This window comes from Lissotriton helveticus, chromosome 8 (assembly GCF_964261635.1).
Source record: "Lissotriton helveticus chromosome 8, aLisHel1.1, whole genome shotgun sequence".
Classification (NCBI taxonomy): Eukaryota; Metazoa; Chordata; class Amphibia; order Caudata; family Salamandridae; genus Lissotriton; species Lissotriton helveticus.
In genome coordinates, this window is record NC_136069.1 from 147,218,685 (window position 1) to 147,238,489 (window position 19,805).

Below are 19,805 nucleotides of genomic sequence, written 5' to 3' on the forward strand. Positions count from 1 at the left end.
TGGAGCACAGGTGAGGGAACAACCTGCCCACGGTGCTCCGAGTCTGGAGCCGACTCTATCCACATGTTTGTCACCTGTCAAAAACTGTCCTCTGTGCTATCCCGAATACAGAAATTGCTAGGAAAGGTTGTTTCTCAGGATTATGTAGTAACCCCCACAACAATCATACTAGGGACCTGTGATGTACTCAGCAGGTCTAAAGGAGGGGCATTGGTGTTTGTACCTATGACGGTATGGAGGATATGTGTAGCTTCCGGGTGGAAAGATACAGACCCGCCACCATTCTCTCAGTGGCTAGCCAGGCTAATGGCGACGTACCATCTCGAGAAAGCGGTGTATGCCAAAAAAGGGCGCAAAGGGAGAAAAAGGGGCCTGGAAATATGAGGACCTATCACCACGTGGCTTGAACGCTCTGATTAACTATTTTACCTAACTACTCTTTCTCCTCACTTTTCCCTTTTTGTCTCATTACTCGCTCTTTCCTCTAAGTTCTACACTCCCTTAAGATGTTTGTTTTTTTCTTTTCTTTTTCTTCGTGTACACTTTAATGTTCCTGATCAACATTGTGAACTTTATCTCTATTTTTTATGCAAGAAAGGGGGGGGGGAAACCACTATGTTAAACTCTGTATACTTTGCACATTTTGAAAAGAAAACATTAAAAAAAAGAAGAAAAAAACAAAAAACAAAGAGTAGTTTATCATCTAGCCATAAGTATCCTCCTGTGAGAAGCACAGCCTAATAAGTTAGAAGCGTTTGATTGTTTGAATACAAATATCTGTACCAACATTGAAAAGTCTGTATCTGAGACAAAAATGTGTGTATTTTCAGAACTCCTGAGCTGGTCTTTGAGAAGACGCATTACTAATATTAACTTAGCGCCAGGGGCATTGTAGGTTTGCATATTACCCATGTAGAGGCATTCTACATTGAGAAAGCAATTTTTACATTACTTCTGGGAACCTTGCCTGTTGCAATGAGGTGGTTACTGTTAGTAATCTTGCATATGGTGGGCCCTAATACAATCTTCTATGGTGTGGTCAGTATTAAAACTCAATAAATATTATTAGCTTGGGATGATTTAAACTGAACACGAGTAGCTTTTACTACAGAAAAGGTTGGAGACCCCTGGTCCACAACTTCAGCATTGTAGACCGCCTGCGTATCTGCAGAACATCTTCGACCTACCATACAAAAGGCATCTTGCCTCTGCCCTCAGACAGGACTAACAAATCTTAATAAAGCAGAAGCATGTTTGCTTTTTACTTGTGTTACTGTTCAAAGGTGGTCAGGCCTTGAACTTCGTCCCCTTTGGGTCGGGACAGGATGGATTTGCAAAATATTGAACCGTTTGTGATGGCACAATGAAGCTAATAATTATAGTGCCACTAATTTAGTGGTTCTGATTCATATAAGCATTGCGAATCAGCTCTTTACATGTTCCTACAACTTTCTTCTGCTTCTTGAAAAATACAAGCAGTGCTCCTTTGTTGTTACACAGTTTCTCATAGGAGTTAACTTTTTTCCTTTATATATCAGTCTCGTGAGACAGTGCTGCTGCTATTACGTTTTCTTTAATATGCACCTTCCTCATTTACGCTTTGCTCGTTTTCCTCATATTTTATCTTTCAATCTCATTCTTACATATTCTCACCTTACAATAGTGTGAGCTGCCAGTGTTATTTTAGTCTTGGTGCATTTTATAACTGATCTGCAGTAACTAGTTGCATGAAACATTCACGCTATCGCTCATTCTGTGCTGCACTGATGCATCCTGCCCCCGTCTTCGGCATTCAACCCCAGGCACGCACTTGCAGGATCCGGAAATCCTTTTCACAGAATGAGCGCGAAACCGCGAATAGATGTTATGAAGCAAAGCTTCGTGCACCTGTACCTGATTCTGATACAGTACCGGAAAACACACTAGGCAGGTATTGTTAAAAATGTCTTAAAACCTAGTGCAAGTAGTGTTTAAGTTTCTTTGGCTTTAAAAACTGTTATGTATTATTTTTTTTTAAAGAAAATAAGTGTTACTAACATTTGCAGCATAAAGATAGACTTGATGCAAAATGATTTATTAACAAAAAGGAAAACGTGCAACATTGTAGGGCTGTTTTTACTTTTTTTCATGTTTTAATAACTCATTTTATCTGTTTTTTAAAAAACATTTTTTATCTATTCTGGTCACACAATGATTTAACTTCCCTTGAAGCTAATGAATGCGCATTCTGTCATTAGGGATAAATGTAGAAACCTCTACTTTTCCTATTACAATTAAATAATCTAACAATAGGGCATATGAATCCCGTCACTGCACTCTACTGTTTCAAATACTGGAGACCCAGCAGCCTACACTCTAGACTTCTTTAGCCTGTAGGGTCGTATTGTTCCTGGTATAGCAATGTCTGACAAAGTCCTATTAACATGGAAAATGATTGCCCCATGATTGAGTCAGAGAGGTTGTGTTCGGGTTCAGGTCTTTTTGTGCAGGCTGCACCCCTGCGTGAGACCAGGCGGCCACCATTCACAGGTATAGACCTCACCCTTTCCCATTCGTCACAGTTTAGGGTTGGATGCGAGCACCATATGTGAGATTTAGCGCCTTGTCCTGGGTGATTGTATTATAATGCTTAACATGTATTGGGTATATTGTGCTGAGACGCCTGGTCACACTGACCTCCTCCACTGTAACACTCCAAGCCATGCCTGTGGGTCGCTGGTCCCTTTAGAAATGGAGCTGCTGTATTTGCGCCCCAGCAAAGAGAAGATAAGGGCTTTTGTTCCATTGCAAACTTGATAAAAATATTTGACTCAAGCTGAGTATGTGCTTATAGTGTCTTTATTTGTGGAATACCAGAAAAATGTCAAAAAACATTAAATGCTATGAGTAGGCATGCTGTGAGAAATTGGGTTGTTGGTTGACTCGGGTGGGAACCCTGTTCAAGCAGCAACCACAACCCTTGTCAAGGTAAGGCACAAGCAAACCCCAAATTAACCTGTGCTCAACCCTCTGCTAGCTTGGCACGAGGCAGTCAGGGTTAACTTAGATGCAACATGCAAAGTATTTGTGCAACACTTCAGATAGTAACAAAGTTAAAAACACCACACAAAAAGTATTTAGAAATTGGAAAAATAGAGCAAAAGTTCATAAATGAAACAAAACCAAAAAGACAAAAATCCAATCAGTAGAATCGGTATAGGAATTTAAAAATGTTTTAGATGAAAATAGCGCCATAAAGCACAAAGCACCAACTGGGTATATCTAGTCGCACTGGGCTAGGTCAAAGTTAAGCTTTCAGGCAGACCGCGATGGAGCGCAGTTCGAATACAGTCACCAGGTTAGGCCTATTGAGGTTTACCTTGCCAAGAGTCCTGTTCACGTTGGAGGGGTCTGTGAAGAATGAATGGGCATTTGTTAAAGTGAAATTTTACCCAACAAATTAGCATTCTGCCGCTGATACTAAACAGCAATGTAAACCTTTTCCATAGCCTAAATGGGGCAGTTTAAATGAGGGAATGACAAAGTGTGCCAGAGGCTTGAAAAGCCACATCTTCAGAATCTTTTTCAAAAGAATCTTACGTGTTTATAAATCGGAGATGCATTGGCAACTGATTCCATGCCTTGGTGCTTATCACCATGAGGGATTTTCCATCTTGCATTTTTAATCTGGAAAAGAAGGGGAGCTTCAGGAGATTTGCATTAGAGGATCTCAGTGTCCTGTAGTGGCTGAATCTGGCAATTAGATATTCGGGGTCCGTGGCATCAAAGGCTATAAAGACTAGCAGCATTGTCTTAAACAAAATTCCTTCATGTACAGGTAGCCAGTGGATGTATGACGGAACCTAGCATGCATTTTCAACACATGCCTTCACTCTGCAGTAAGTACCCTGACTGCAATGGTTCCATGCACACCTTTACCACACAAGTCGTTACAACGACTTGCCTTAGGGGGGAGCTGAACTTTGGAATAGTATAAATTACTATTCCAACTCCAGTCAGTGTATCAGTAGGGATGGTGTTGGATTTAACATCTAACACAAGTTCAACAAGGAGTCCCCTAAAGCAAGTCATTGTAATGGCTTATGTGGTAAAGGAATTCATGGTAACACCACAATTGGGGTAGTGACCACAGAGTATAGGTAGTTCTTGGTTCTGCTTGCGGGGTAAAGGATGTTTCCCATAGCCAGTGAAGTCTTTTTAATGTGGCTGATGCTGAGCTCCGTTCAGGGAGCTGTACCACCATTCTGTCTGCTGCATCTTGGACCATCTGACGTTTGTGTAATGACTGTTTTGTACACACATACAAGCTGTTACAATAATCTAATCTCAACGTAAAAATTGCAAACGCTACAGTCTTCCTGGCATTAAGGGGAAGAAAATAAAGACATTTCTTAAGGCATTTAACAATGATGAAATACTTCCCAGCTACTGCCGCAGCGTGACGTTGAAAAGATAAGTCGGTGTCAAATTTAACCCCAAAAATCTTGGCTACTTTAACCGTATTTGGTGGAGAGCGGACTAAGTTTGGCCACCGGTGTATAGGAGACAAGAGATTAAATTCTCCAAAGAAGAGAATATTAGTTTTCTCAGAACTGTATTTAAGATAATTGTTTTTCATCCATGAAATCACGTTAGAGTGACATTTTTGAAAATTAAATTCTGGGACAGTTGACCCCTAAAGAGAAAAGATCAACCGGTTGTCATCTGCGTAGGACGTAGTTGCAATTCCGTAGGAGTCAATTAGAGAAATAAGAGGTACAATATAGATATTAAAAAGAGCAGGGCTAAGGGATGATCCCAGTGATACACCCCTAGTAATCAGTTTTTCTTCATAGTAAAATTCTCAAAGGACAACCATTTATCTGCTATCAGTTAGAAATTATCTAAGCTACGATAGGGCTCTATGGGAGACCCCTACATCTTGAATTCGCTGAAGAGGAATGTTATGTGCAATAGTATTGAATACTGCAGAGAGGTCCATTAGCATCAATACCGCATCATTCCCAGTGTCAAAGGTCATTTTAATGGTCTCTGTGATCTCAAGGAAGGCCAGCTCAGTAGAATGATTAGGCCTAAAGCCTGATTGGAATATGTGGAGGGAATTGGAACTTTCCAAAAAAGCAGTGAGCTGCAGGTTCAGGGGGAGAGGGTTGCAGGAGGTTGCTGGTGCAACGTGAAGAACAGGCCAGGTGTCGCAGATGGGCGTTGATGGAGGTTCGCGTTGGCGGTGCCCGCAGTGGTCGGTGCTGGAGTGCAAAGAGTAAGGAAGACGGAGCGTCACACACTGAATCGTGGTGTGAATGGCGAGGACTCTGTGTGATAAGGCCCGTTCGCGGTTGCGAAGAGCCCAGAAGCTTAATTTCAGCTCACTGAACTGCAACAAAGGGCAAGGACCTGAGTGGGTACAACGTGGGGGTCAGAACTCACTTGACCTGGGTCCAGGGACTATTGTAGGATGTTGGGGAGCCTTTTATGTCCCTGAGGCTTAGATCAGGAGGCCAGCAGACTAGCCTTTGGAGATACTTTGGTGTCCTGGGTTTAAAATGAAGATGCAAATCCAGTTCTTACTCTCCAGGCAAGAGAGCAGCAGGTAAGCCCAGCAGGGCAGAAGTTCCTTCAGATTAGCAGTCCAGAAGAGTGACATTCCTTTCAGCAGCACAGCAGTCCTTCTTCCTGGCAACGTATCCCTAGGTCCAAAAGGAAGTGTACTGAAGAGTTGATGGCAGAGGTCCAGTATTTATATGCAGTTGTGCGCCTTTGAACTGGAGGGGAGCTACTATAGGCTTGCCTTTAAAGTGCACAGATGCCCTGCCTTCCTGCCCCGGCTCCAGACTAACTAAAGAGGGTTTGCATACAGTTAAGCTCTCGCTACTACAGTACAGTATCACATAAACAGTACAGTGACTGATGAGTATTCAAAGAGACAGAAGCAGATTCTTTGTTGTGTTCTTGGTCACAGCAAGACGTAGGTTTATTCTCTCCAGACTTGAGGAATGTCAAACAAAGCCAGCCGACACGTGTTTCGTCGTGTACAGTTGAGTCAACACGACTCTTCAGGGCTGATGATACAAGAATAACATATGTAAACTCAGTAAAGCGTCTTGTAGTAGTGACATCCTGCATATGGTGACTAAAAGTGCAGCCAACATGCAGTTGTACAGTGCGTTTGGGTTTGCACCCAGTGGTAGTGTATGGTGGTGATGCTACAGAACTGAGAGGTGTGTCACCCCAAGGCTGTGGGTGATTACCCTTGGGTGGCGGTGCACAGACGTGAGGTCTTGTGACATAAAGCTCGGGTGTGTGGTCTCTCTTAACACAAACACGGCGATCTTGCACTCCGAAGGTACGTGCGGTAGTGAGTCATCCAATTGAGAATTTATTTAATATGGTGAACTATTGTGTGGGGGTGTTGGTGAGGGACTGTAACGGTAACGTGACATGGCTTGGAAACGGTGTGACTCCATGAGGTATAAAAGCAAGCAAAAAATATCCGTTACCGCGCAAATAGACGTATTCAATTTTTTAATAGAATTTTATAGTCTCTCTCTACATAATGGCTTGTTTACCTTCGGGCTCAGTTCAGTCGTAGTGATATGACCCGAGGTTCGGACTAGTATCCTTGTGTTGGACGTTTACATAGGAGAGAGACTAAAAGAGAAAACATAAAGGGATCATTAAGGAAAAACATACCAAAAGGGGGATAGCATCTATTCAGTAAAATAGATGGCGGACAGCGGAAGCGATAATCTTACCACTGTTTGGTCCAATGTGACTATTTGGAAAAAGTAAGTTCTATGACGATAGTCACGTAGAAAGTAAAATGGCCAGGCGGTCTGCCTTATTGATTGCCAAAAAATTCTCGAATTAAGCACTCTATTTAGAAAAAACAAAGGGACAATACAATTAGAAAAGGAAAAGGAAAAGTCACATCAGTTCTGACAGCTGAAAGCGCGGTGTAGCGCAGTGCTTAAAAGAACCAAATCACATCTCGTTTTGAAGACTTAAATTAATGGAATACCTGACTACTGGTGTGTGTCAGGAAGTAACCGGGAGGGGATCCGTCTAATACAAAGGCTCGCTGGAAACGGGTGCGTTTCTCTAGTGGCAATGCGCTGTAAAAGAAAAGGCAAGTCCCCGAATTAGCTCTAGGAAAGCCCGGATATAAGGGCTTCTAATGTACATTTATGAAGGAGGGAAAAAAACCTAGTGGTATGTCCTAAGTTCCCGCTTACCCGAGTTCAGGTATCCCTCCTCCTGTGGTTCCCGGTCGCCGTCTCACAGTACGGACACGTGACCATATGGGAGGGTTCTCTTTATCAGAAAATGGACATCGACGATGTCCATACGAAAGGTGGAGTCCAGGCAAATGGTGCGCCATCTTTAAATGGCGAAAGTACATCGTAAATTAAGCAGTTTTATGAGGTAATCGTCTCATATGCTTCATAAGAATGAGGTTTCATAGAGGAACCCACAGTATATGAAATCTGCATGAAGGGTATGTTTAGGGTTTTTAAAGAAGACGGTCGCAGGAATAGTTGGTTAGTACTCGTGGGTAATAAAAATGTCAAGTTGTGCGAGGAATGAAAAAACAGGTCATTTACAAATGGAAAAAGTACAAGGAGATAAATACCGACTGATAATAGTTCCTCTCCTTAAGGATAAAGAGGTGAAAATGAAGCCGTCAGACAGTAAATTAATTAAGAAAAGGGGGCGCGTCAAAAAATAGTTAGTATAGGAGTAAGCGATAAGATCATGGAGTCACACCGTTTCCAAGCCATGTCACGTTACCGTTACAGTCCCTCACCAACACCCCCACACAATAGTTCACCATATTAAATAAATTCTCAATTGGATGACTCACTACCGCACGTACCTTCGGAGTGCAAGATCGCCGTGTTTGTGTTAAGAGAGACCACACACCCGAGCTTTATGTCACAAGACCTCACGTCTGTGCACCGCCACCCAAGGGTAATCACCCACAGCCTTGGGGTGACACACCTCTCAGTTCTGTAGCATCACCACCATACACTACCACTGGGTGCGAACCCAAACGCACTGTACAACTGCATGTTGGCTGCACTTTTAGTCACCATATGCAGGATGTCACTACTACAAGACGCTTTACTGAGTTTACATATGTTATTCTTGTATCATCAGCCCTGAAGAGTCGTGTTGACTCAACTGTACACGACGAAACACGTGTCGGCTGGCTTTGTTTGACATTCCTCAAGTCTGGAGAGAATAAACCTACGTCTTGCTGTGACCAAGAACACAACAAAGAATCTGCTTCTGTCTCTTTGAATACTCATCAGTCACTGTACTGTTTATGTGATACTGTACTGTAGTAGCGAGAGCTTAACTGTATATAATTGTTTAGTCCCTTGACTACTTAGACGGTTAAGGGTGTTTTTCCGCCTGCTCTTCACGCACTACACACTAACCTGTCACTCTATACCTTGTAACGTTTAACTGAGGTAGTGCGCCCGAGTGATCTGAATCTATAAAACCCCCCCTTTTAATTGTTTCTTAAAGAGGGTTTGCAGCCCTTTATGGGGAGGCAGGACCTAGCCTATTCAAGTGTAAGTGGGGCTGGGCCCAGCTCCTTCCTCCCATCCTGCAGGGGTTATCCCTCCCAGTCAAACCTCAGCACCCCATTTTGTGCTGCTGTCTAGGAGGAATACATAAATCCCAACTGCCAACTACGCCAAGTCTTGTGACCCAGAGACAGGGGCAGGCACCCCTAAGGCAAAAAAAATGCCAAATATCTACACCTGGCATTTTTGAAGTTGTAATTTAAAATCCAACTTCACCATAAGTTAGGTTTTTGAATTCCAATTCCAGAGACACCAAACATTAAATGGTTAATTGGTCACATTTGGAAATTACACTTGTAAAATGTAATAACGTAACATCAATGTTATCCTATGGGAGATGAAGGCCTTGCAGTATAGAGAAACAAATGTAGGGGTTTCTCACTGCTAGGACATGTGAAACTTAAAAGTACATGTCCAACTTTTTAAACACACAATACCCTGCCCTCTGGACTGTCCATGGCCTACAGTAGGGGTGACCTATATGTATTTCAGAGGAACATTTTGGCCTGGCAAAGGTGTTATTTGGCCAAGTCGAAATGGCAGTATAAAACTGCACATACACAGGCTACAATGGCAGGCCAGAGATATGGTTAAAGTGCTACTTCAGTGGATGGCACAATCAGTGCTGCAGGCCCACTTGTAGCTTTTAATTTTCAGACCCTGGGCACAGTTAATGTTACTATACCAGGGTCTTACAAGTAAATTAAATAAGCCATTTGGGTATAAGCCAATTCTTCCATGTTTAGAGGAGAGAGAGCACAAGCATTTTAGCAGTGGTTAGCAGTGGTAAGTTGCATAGAGCCCTAAAAGCCAACAAAAACTAGTTCAGAAAACAGGAGGGTTGAAGGCATAAGGTTTAGAGGTGCCTTGCAGAGAGGGCCAGGTCCAACATAATCCCCTAATTTCTCCTCAGTCTTTTATTGCAGCTGGCACCGAGAACAGCTGGTCATATTTTAATTTGCTTACCCTCAATCGGACCCTGAATTATACTTGATTTCACCTCGGAGAGGAGCGCATTTTTACTCTGTCTCCAGGAGTAATTTCTGATTGTTTTGATTGGTGAGCGTTCTAGTCTCATTAGACCAGCTACCAATCACTTATTTAAGGAGAACATTGCTGTGGACGCGCAACGGGCTCCGAAAACAGCTGGTCATATTTTAATTTGCTTACGCTTAATCGGTTGCCTGATTTTAAAACTATTTTTATGTTTGATTGCTTGGATATATTTTAAAGTAAAGGTGCTGCTAAATGTTTGATTGCTTAGATATATTTTAAAGTAAAGGTGCTGCTAAAATGTTTGGGGGGAATTTGCCAGGAAATTGGTGCTAATTTAATATTTTTTCTCCCGCATGACCATTTATTCTCTTTTGCACAGTGCACTTCAGTTGGGAGCATTACTTTGATCTTCTTTTGGGGGCATTACACTTGATTTCACTTAGAGCGGAATGCCATTTCTACTCCGCTTCCCGTGGCCATTTCTGTCACCATCTTGATTGATGAGCAGTCTATTGTCAGTAGACCAGCTCACAATCACCTATTTTAAGAGAGCCATGATGTGGATGCAAAGTGGGTGTGTCGATGGAGCGCCAAGGCAAGCTCACCTGTGCCCGGATTTCATGCAGCGGCAGACATGCTGCCCATTTCTCTATTACTCAGGTCCGCCCTCCCTCTAGAGAAGTACTCTTCTCCTTAAATTGTGGCCCGTGCCATTTAGCCATGCCGTATAATCCTTGCACTGAGATTACCTTAGACTTTGTGTGCATGTCCTGTGGTTTTAATTCAAAGCTCCATCACCAACGACAATCCACCATCACAAGACCTGTGCAACTCACTGGAAACCTTCTTTCACCGCAAGATCACCAACATCCACGACAGCTTCAACACCGCCACCCCCACATCCACCGCCGAGACCACCACCCCTGCAACCACCACCCGCACCAGTCGCCTGATCGCCTGGTCCAACTTCAGCGACGAAGACACCATCAAGACCATGAACTCCATCCACTTTGGATCTCCATCTGACCCATGCCCTCACCACGTTTTCAACAAAGTCAGCACAGCCATCGCACCCCATACCCGGAAAACAATCAACATCTCCTTCGAGACAGCAACCTTCCCAGAGAACTGGAAACACGCCGAGATCAGCGCCCTACTGAAGAAACCCAAAGCGGATCCCAACGACCTCAAGAACTTCCGGCCCATCTCCCTGCTCCCTTTCCCGGCGAAAGTCACGGAGAAGATCATCAACAAACAGCTGACCCGCTACCTCGAAGACAACAACATCCTAGACCCATCCCAGTCCGGCTTCCGCAGCAAGCACAGCACCGAGACCGCCCTCATCGCCGCCACCGACGACATCAGGATCCTTATGGACAAAGGAGAAACGGCCGCCCTCATCCTGCTGGACCTATCAGCAGCCTTCGACACGGTCTGCCACCGCACCCTAACAGCACGCCTCTATGACGCCGGAATCCAAGAGAAGGCTCTGGCCTGAACCACATTTTTCCTCTCCGGCAGAACCCAGAGCGTCCGCCTCCCGCCCTTCCGCTCCAAGACCACCGAAATCATCGGTGGCGTTCCACAGGGATCATCCCTCAGCCCAACGCTGTTCAATATCTACATGGCACCACTCGCCCACGTCGCACGACAACACAACCTCAACATCATGTCCTACGCCGACGATACCCAGCTGATCATGTCCCTCACCGAAGACCCCCACACCGCCAAAGCCAACCTCCACAGAGGTATGAAGGCCGTCGCCGAATGGATGAAGGACAGCAGGCTGAAGCTGAATTCAGACAAAACGGAGGTCCTCATCCTCCGCCCCACCCCCTCAGCCTGGGATGACTCCTGGTGGCCAACATCGCAAGGAACAGCCCCAGAACCCACCGACCACGCACGCAACCTGGGGGTCATCCTCGACTCCGCCCTCTCCATGACCGAGCAGGTCAACGCCGTCTCCGCTTCCTGCTTCAACGTCCTCCGAATGCTCCGCAGGATCTACAAATGGATCCTCTCCGACACGAGAAAAACCGTCACCCAGGCCCTTCTCACCAGCAGGCTGGACTACGGGAATGCCCTCTACGCAGGAACAACAACCAAGCTCCTGAGACGGCTGCAACGTATCCAGAACGCCTCGGCACGTCTGATCCTCGACGTCCCCCGACGCAGCCACATCACACCCCACCTGAGACGCCTACATTGGCTCCCCGTCAACGACAGGATCACCTTCAAACTCCTCATCCACGCACACAAAGCCCTACACAACGCCGGACCAGCATACCTCAACGACCGACTCAGCTTCTACACCCCCACCCGCAGCCTCCGCTCTGCCAACCTCGCCCTCGCCACGGTTCCACGCTTCCGGAAAACCACCGCCAGCGGTAGATCCTTCTCCTACCTCGCCACCAAGACCTGGAACATTCTCCCTACCAGCCTACGACAGACCCAGGACCTTCTGGCCTTCAGAAGACTTCTCAAGACCTGGCTTTTCGATCAGTAGCAGCCCCCCTTCCCCCCCCCCCCCTGCCCCCCAGTGCCTTGAGACCCTCACGGGTATGTAGCGCGCTTTACAAATGTAATGTAATGTAAGACAACTTGGGATGCTCAAGCTATGCCCTGGGACATCATACCCTCGTCTCCGTGGTACCACCCAGAGTGGTCTGCTATATTGCCTGCCTCATTAATTGCAAAACCAAAGGGGATGATGGATGGAGTGTTGAACAATGCAAGCACTCACCCCCAGTCAACCGATCTGGGTTTAATCTATCATCATTCTTTAGCTCAACCCGCCACCCCAGTTCAGACATGGCCATATTCAAATCAGTCTGACCCTGTGCCTCATGGGAACAGTCCAGCCCGAACTGCCAAGCCATGTTTTCCCTGGACCGGAAACAAGCATCCTGGGACTGATTTCTGGCTAATCAGCCGTCATCAGCCATGCTAGCTTGAATCCAGTGGCAAAGGGAGCACGGGACCCATGTCTGGGCATACCCTGCCAACTTAGGGCGAACAAAGCAAAACCAAAGGGGATGATGAACGAAGTGTTGAACAATGCAAGAACTCAGCCCCAATCAACTGATCTGGGTTTGATTCATCATCATTCTTTAGCTCACTCCGCCACCCCAGTTCAGACATGGCCATATGCAAATCAGTCTGACCATGTGCCTCATGGGAACAGTCCAGCCCGAACTGCCAAGCCATGTCTTCCCCTCGTCTCCCTGGTACCATCCAGAGTGGTCTGCTATAATGCCTGCTTCAATAATTGCAGGCCCCTCCCCAAGCACTCCTCTGATATACTGCTCTTACTATCTGATAACACATGAGATTTCATATTTCTCACCGAAACCTGGCTCAAGGAAGGCTCCAATCCGCATCTTGCCATGGCCATCTCTCCAGACTACCAGATATTGTGTGCTAACCAGGGTGGAGATAAGACAAGAGGTGGAACGCCATCATACTTAGGGATACTTTGGAAGTCTCATCTTCCTTTTTGGGCCAATTTGGGAACATTTAAGGAAAATGGGCTGCTTTACAACTAAAAAAAGATTGCTTTATTGAAAAGCAATCACGGACATGCTGGTCTGCTGATCTCAGCAGGCCACCATCCCCATGATTTTTGCGATTCCTAGGGGGTCGCAAATCGCAACCTACCTCATTAATATTCATGAGGTAGGTCATTTGGGACCCCTAGGAATCGCAAAAGGTGTACTGTACACCTTCTTACATTGTATTTTGCGATTTCCTAATTGCGAATACTTTTTATTCGTAATTAGGGAATCGCAAAATGCTATCTACATACATCTGGCCCTAAGAGTCATACAAAAACAGCTGAAATATGTCTTACCCGGGACCCGAAAAATCCTTAAGGTGACAAAGGGAACAGAGAGACAGAGTCAGAGGGAGGCAGAGAAGGAGAGTGATTTAGATAGAGAGAATAGACAGAGGTCCATGAGAGAAAGTTCAGTTTCCCATGGGGGCCTTTGGAAGGTAGGGTCCTTGACAATTGTCTACTTTGCCCATGCCTTAAAATATCTCTGTACCCTATTACAGATAATAAGGTCTTGCTAAGAACACTCTATGATCATGCAACAATACCCTCTCACTGAAAAAGTTTACAAGTATCATGTCTTAGTATCATGAATTAGCCAGAATTCTGTTTCTACTATAGAAAAGTAAAAGTGGATTTTGGTACTCACCAGCTATCACAATAAGATGTATTTTGTTGCTCACACTGTTTTGGCCACTCAGAGCCTCAGCCTTACAGCGATACATTCCAGTGTCGTTTAGCTCAACTAACTTAATGCTTAGGATAAAGTCACCAGCGACGAATGTCTGTGTCCCTGTTGTCCATTCAGTAGATATTCTGCTTTGCAGGTGTTGAACAGGTATACATTCACTTCCATTAAATTTGCACCAAGTTGCCTTAGGCATGCTGCTACCACAATACTTCACTGGGCAGTGTAACGTTTGTGACCTGCCTGCTGCGACCTCATAGCGAGTTTTTTTCCCAACGATAACGTCTACATCACAGGAAGTGTCATCTCCTGGATAGAGAGAGAAAAGACACATGACAACAAAAATAAATGAGAATCTGCAGTCGTATGTGGTCTCCTGTTAGATCACACAGCCATGGTCTTCCTATCCAATGTAATCAGAAGTACTCCTAGGATGGGGCAAACTCATAACCACACTCTGTCATGAGATCTGACATTATCATCACAGTTAGATAAGCCTATCAACAAGCACTGTCCTGTTGTTCTTCATTGTATATCTGTGATACTTAACTATGTGTATGGCATGACACTTTGCTGTACAGTGTGATGTGTGCTGCATGACAGTTTTGCCCTAAACTATTTTGTACAACATCGATGAATAGAGGGAGTTTATCTTCTAAAAAGTATGACAAGGGTTGAGGACCATGCTAATCTAAGTGTAGAACCTTGAGGCCCACATATGTATGTCTTTTGTGAGGGCCAGGTGCCCCCCCTCACCTCCAAGTGTGAGAAGCATATGCCATGAACCCTCTTTTAGGTCTGGTGTTAGCCAAGACATTTTAATTATACTAAAATGATGGTGAACAACCTTTACAACGAAACTTTTACAACGAACTACCATTACAACGAAACTTTTACAACGCAAACTATTACAACGCATATCGCTTGGGGGCGCTCTCGGATAGGGAATAGGTTTAATGTACTATCCAACACCTTCCCTACTATCCACGGGGACTGGAGTTGGAATAGTAAATTAAACTATTCACTATCCAGCGCCCAAAAGCATTATGCGTTGTAATGGTATGCGTTGTAAAACTTGCGATGTAAAGGTAGGCGTTGTAAAAGTATGCGTTGTAACGTCATACATCCTAAAATGATATACAATATACTTACTTATGGGGGCTTTAAGCCAGCCCTCCAGCCAGTGGTCTGTTGTTGTGTCATTTACATTTCTCTACCACCCACTACAACATATAAGCATGGGGCAGTGGGTCAGCTTACTTCAGCTATTGGATATATTCACTGTGAATGACAGCATTCTGCTCATTCGCAAGGAGCAAATCCACACCCAATATAGTTCCCTTCAGTGCCAGGGACTAATATGGCAATGTGTGCTTCACGAGAATAGAAAAATCAGATTTTAGCCATTTTTGTTTATATTGCCAAAGGTCTGGCAGCTCGCTCAACAATAAGGGTTTACAAGAACTGTGATCAAAGAAACACAAACCAACATTGGGAAAGGCAAAAGGTTGGTAACCAACCCGACACCTATTGACATTGTCAATGTGTGTTCTGCAATGGTATCATCTGGGGCATGAGATCACAAACGGAAGAGCTCAAAGAGTCTCCAGGGTGAACCAATGATTTTACTATGAGTTACCTCATGCTCTTCATCCCCTTTGCAAAAAACACAGTTGATGAACAGAATGTAGAACAATGTCATACATTCACCCCAGTACAAGGATCTGGGCCTAAATCCATCGTTTTTTTGCACTCCACACCACCCTGGGCTAGACACTGGCTATATGCAAATCTGCTCTGACCCTGTGCCTCATGGGAATAATAATAATAATAATCCACATTTGTAAAGCGCACAATCACCCGTAAGGGTCTCTAGGCGCTGGGGGCCGTCGGGAAGATTAAGCGAGCTATTGCCCAGAGTCACATGGTGCTGGGCTAACCTGCCGCCGTAGCCGGGGATCGAACCCTGATCCCCAGATTCCAGCGTCAGTCGCCCTGGCCGCGGCGCCACACCTCTCCCACGGGAACAGTCCAGTCCGAACTACCAAGCCATGTCTTTCCCAGACCGGAATCAAGCATCCAAGGACCGGTTTCTGGCTATCAGCCTTCATCAGCCTGGATAGCTTGACTCCAGTGGTGCGGAGAGCCTGGGACTCACGTCTGAGCATACCCAGCCCACTCGGGGTGAAAATTGCAAAAAACACAGTTGATGGACAGAATGTAGAACAATGTCATACATTCACCCCAGTACAAGGATCTGGGCCTAAATCCATCGTTTTTTTGCACTCCACACCACCCTGGGTTAGACACTGGCTATATGCAAATCAGCTCTGACCCTGTGCCTCATGGGAACAGTCTAGTCCGAACTACCAAGCCATGTCTTTCCCAGACCGGAATCAAGCATCCAAGGACCGGTTTCTGGCTATCAGCCTTCATCAGCCTGGATAGCTTGACTCCAGTGGTGTGGAGAGCCTGGGACTCACGTCTGAGCATACCCAGCACACTCGGGGTGAAAATTGCAAAAAACACAGTTGATGGACAGAATGTAGAACAATGTCATACATTCACCCCAGTACAAGGATCTGGGCCTAAATCCATTGTTTTTTTGCACTCCACACCACCCTGGGTTAGACACTGGCTATATGCAAATCAGCTCTGACCCTGTGCCTCATGGGAACAGTCCAGTCCGAACTACCAAGCCATGTCTTTCCCTGCCCGGAATCAAGCATCCAAGGACCGGTTTCTGGCTATCAGCCTTCATCAGCCTGGATAGCTTGACTCCAGTGGTGTGGAGAGCCTGGGACTCACGTCTGAGCATACCCTGCCAACTCGGGGTGAAAATTGTAAAAAACACAGTTGATGGACAGAATGTAGAACAATGTCATACATTCACCCCAGTACAAGGATCTGGGCCTAAATCCATCGTTTTTTTGCACTCCACACCACCCTGGGTTAGACACTGGCTATATGCAAATCAGCTCTGACCCTGTGCCTCATGGGAACAGTCCATTTCCGAACTACCAAGCCATGTCTTTCCCAGACCGGAATCAAGCATCCAAGGACCGGTTTCTGGCTATCAGCCTTCATCAGCCTGGATAGCTTGATTCCAGTGGTGTGGAGAGCCTGGGACTCACGTCTGAGCATACCCAGCCCACTCGGGGTGAAAATTGCAAAAAACACAGTTGATGGACAGAATGTAGAACAATGTCCTACATTCACCCCAGTACAAGGATCTGGGCCTAAATCCATCGTTTTTTTGCACTCCACACCACCCTGGGTTAGACACTGGCTATATGCAAATCAGCTCTGACCCTGTGCCTCATGGGAACAGTCCAGTCCGAACTACCAAGCCATGTCTTTCCCAGACCGGAATCAAGCATCCAAGGACCGGTTTCTGGATATCAGCCTTCCTCAGCCTGGATAGCTTGACTCCAGTGGTGTGGAGAGCCTGGGACTCACGTCTGAGCATACCCAGCCCACTCGGGGTGAAAATTGCAAAAAACACAGTTGATGGACAGAATGTAGAACAATGTCATACATTCACCCCAGTACAAGGATCTGGGCCTAAATCCATCGTTTTTTTGCACTCCACACCACCCTGGGTTAGACACTGGCTATATGCAAATCAGCTCTGACCCTGTGCCTCATGGGAACAGTCCAGTCCGAACTACCAAGCCATGTCTTTCCCAGACCGGAATCAAGCATCCAAGGACCGGTTTCTGGATATCAGCCTTCCTCAGCCTGGATAGCTTGACTCCAGTGGTGTGGAGAGCCTGGGACTCACGTCTGAGCATACCCAGCCCACTCGGGGTGAAAATTGCAAAAAACACAGTTGATGGACAGAATGTAGAACAATGTCATACATTCACCCCAGTACAAGGATCTGGGCCTAAATCCATCGTTTTTTTGCACTCCACACCACCCTGGGTTAGACACTGGCTATATGCAAATCAGCTCTGACTCCAGTGGTGTGGAGAGCCTGGGACTCACGTCTGAGCATACCCAGCACACTCTGGCTATATGCAAATCAGCTCTGACCCTGTGCCTGTGCCTAGTCCCAGGCTCAGAGTGCTGCCTCTCTGGATTGTTTTTGTGCAGGAAGGTGCCCCTTCCGGCCCAAAAACAATCCTGCATGCAACGCAACCATGGTGCAAGGGGTAAGAGACAGCATTACACCGTATTTCATATATACTGGGCATTCCTGCCCTTTCACATTGGCGTAGGGCAGTACAGTAAGAATACTTGCACCTCTGCCCTACTCCAATTCCCCATAAAGAAGCCCCATAGTTTAGTCAGTTTTGGCTCTGGTGTTTTACCAGTATGCAGTGGTAGAAGCTGGGCATGGTTTTGTAATTCTTAGGAACATTTAGCTATTTTTAAAGGCAATTATTTATAGGGAAAATGGTGAATTTATACAAGGCACAATGGAAGGGGCTTTTTTATTTGAATAATGAAACGTATTTTACCAAAATACATGTATTCCATGCTTCTGACTTACAAGCTGTGAAAGGATGTGTTCATTTATGTAATAAGTTAGGGCCTCCCATACGACACAGAGAAATGAAACATCATTGCAGGAAACCCATTTTGTGTTGTAATTCCATGGAAATGTTTTGATTTTTAGACTCTTGATTCATGACCTCTTTGCAGTTTAAAAATGTTTTTAAAAATTACATTTACATGTCTCAGTTTTTTGTAAGACAGCCGAACAAATAGCAAAGTGCCTAAAGTCAAATGGCAAATGTAAAATTGCAGGGAATGGTTGAACACTCTCATTGGGAGCACACCTTGTAGTAAGAGCTTAGAAGCAGATGGGTTGAAAGATAAGCGAAGATGTAAACAGTAAAAACTATTCCCCCCCCCCCCATTTAAATGCACGATTTAACGTAGTGTAAGCAAGTTCTAACTGTACCTTGCAAAGCTAGACCAGGCTCCTTTATTGTTCGAATATAAAATGTATGAGGTGCCCACACTTACATTAAAAAAGGTGAGATGAACTTGGGTGCTATGTTACAAGGGAGTGGATGCAGCAGTCGATCAGCTTTCAAAACTGCAGTTTGCTTAAGCCTCTTTTTCGCCAGTAACTTTTAGGTAAAGCCTAGAATCTTTATTCTAGCAACATATATATTAATTAAGTCATTTAAAAATAATTATCTACATTTGGATTGGGCTGTCTTCTAGCATGATAACGAACCTCTGCCCTGAGTGGCCCTAATGCAAGGGAATCTGGTAGCCTGTCTTTATTTTGGCTTCTGTCCACACAATAATCCTGCCTGGGCACTGCTGGCCTAGGCCTGAAATTGACACTGAGGCCCAAAACGTGGCTCTAAGTTCATAGAGGGGTACCTAAATCATACCCTTGGCTGGGAGCATTGTGTGTGTCCCAGGCTAAGTAGAGTGAATGGCGGTGGCTGCATACCATGTTCCTAGTCATCAGTAGCTGAACGGGCCTTTTTGCCTATTCAGAGGTCTGATGTGATCCCTATAGGCCTTCTCAAGTAAAGTTCCAATTGCATGTCATGACCAGACCCTACATGGACATCCCTATATGAATGTCAACCGAATGTGCATGTATGGTAGCAGGACTCCATATTTTCTGCAAGTGTGTATGTATACTGTTAACAGTGGGATCCATATTTGATTGTCCCTGGTCAGACATATCACAAGATGAAGGTTTCGAAACGAACCTAAGAAAGTGTTTTCCTGTATTCCTGCATTCCTGAGGAGGGTGTAGCTCTAGTGTGGAAGGATGGAGACAGGACTGCCTTTAGAAATTATATGCTACTTATTTAGCAAGGGATTGCTCATTAGTTCTTCGTGAGCACTGGCATTTGGTTAATAGTGGAGAATTGAAGCGAGTAAGTTATAACTGTCCAATTTAGCCATGTCAATGGAGAAAGACACAGATGTCCTGTGCTTACTCTACCTTCATTGCAGTTCAGTGATTACACCAGTGCCATGGACTGAATGAGGA

The 19,805-nt window shown here is 45.2% G+C and overlaps 1 protein-coding gene across 1 annotated transcript in view; it reads right to left on the reverse strand.

Annotated features, from left to right (window-relative positions):
- BTLA (B and T lymphocyte associated) overlaps positions 1-19,805 on the reverse strand; it is a 99,751-nt gene that overhangs the window by 35,295 nt on the left and 44,651 nt on the right. The window contains exon 2 of the mRNA XM_078656765.1: positions 13,793-14,140. Within this exon, the coding sequence (XP_078512891.1) occupies positions 13,793-14,140 (348 nt within the window). The remainder of the gene's footprint in view (positions 1-13,792; positions 14,141-19,805) is intronic.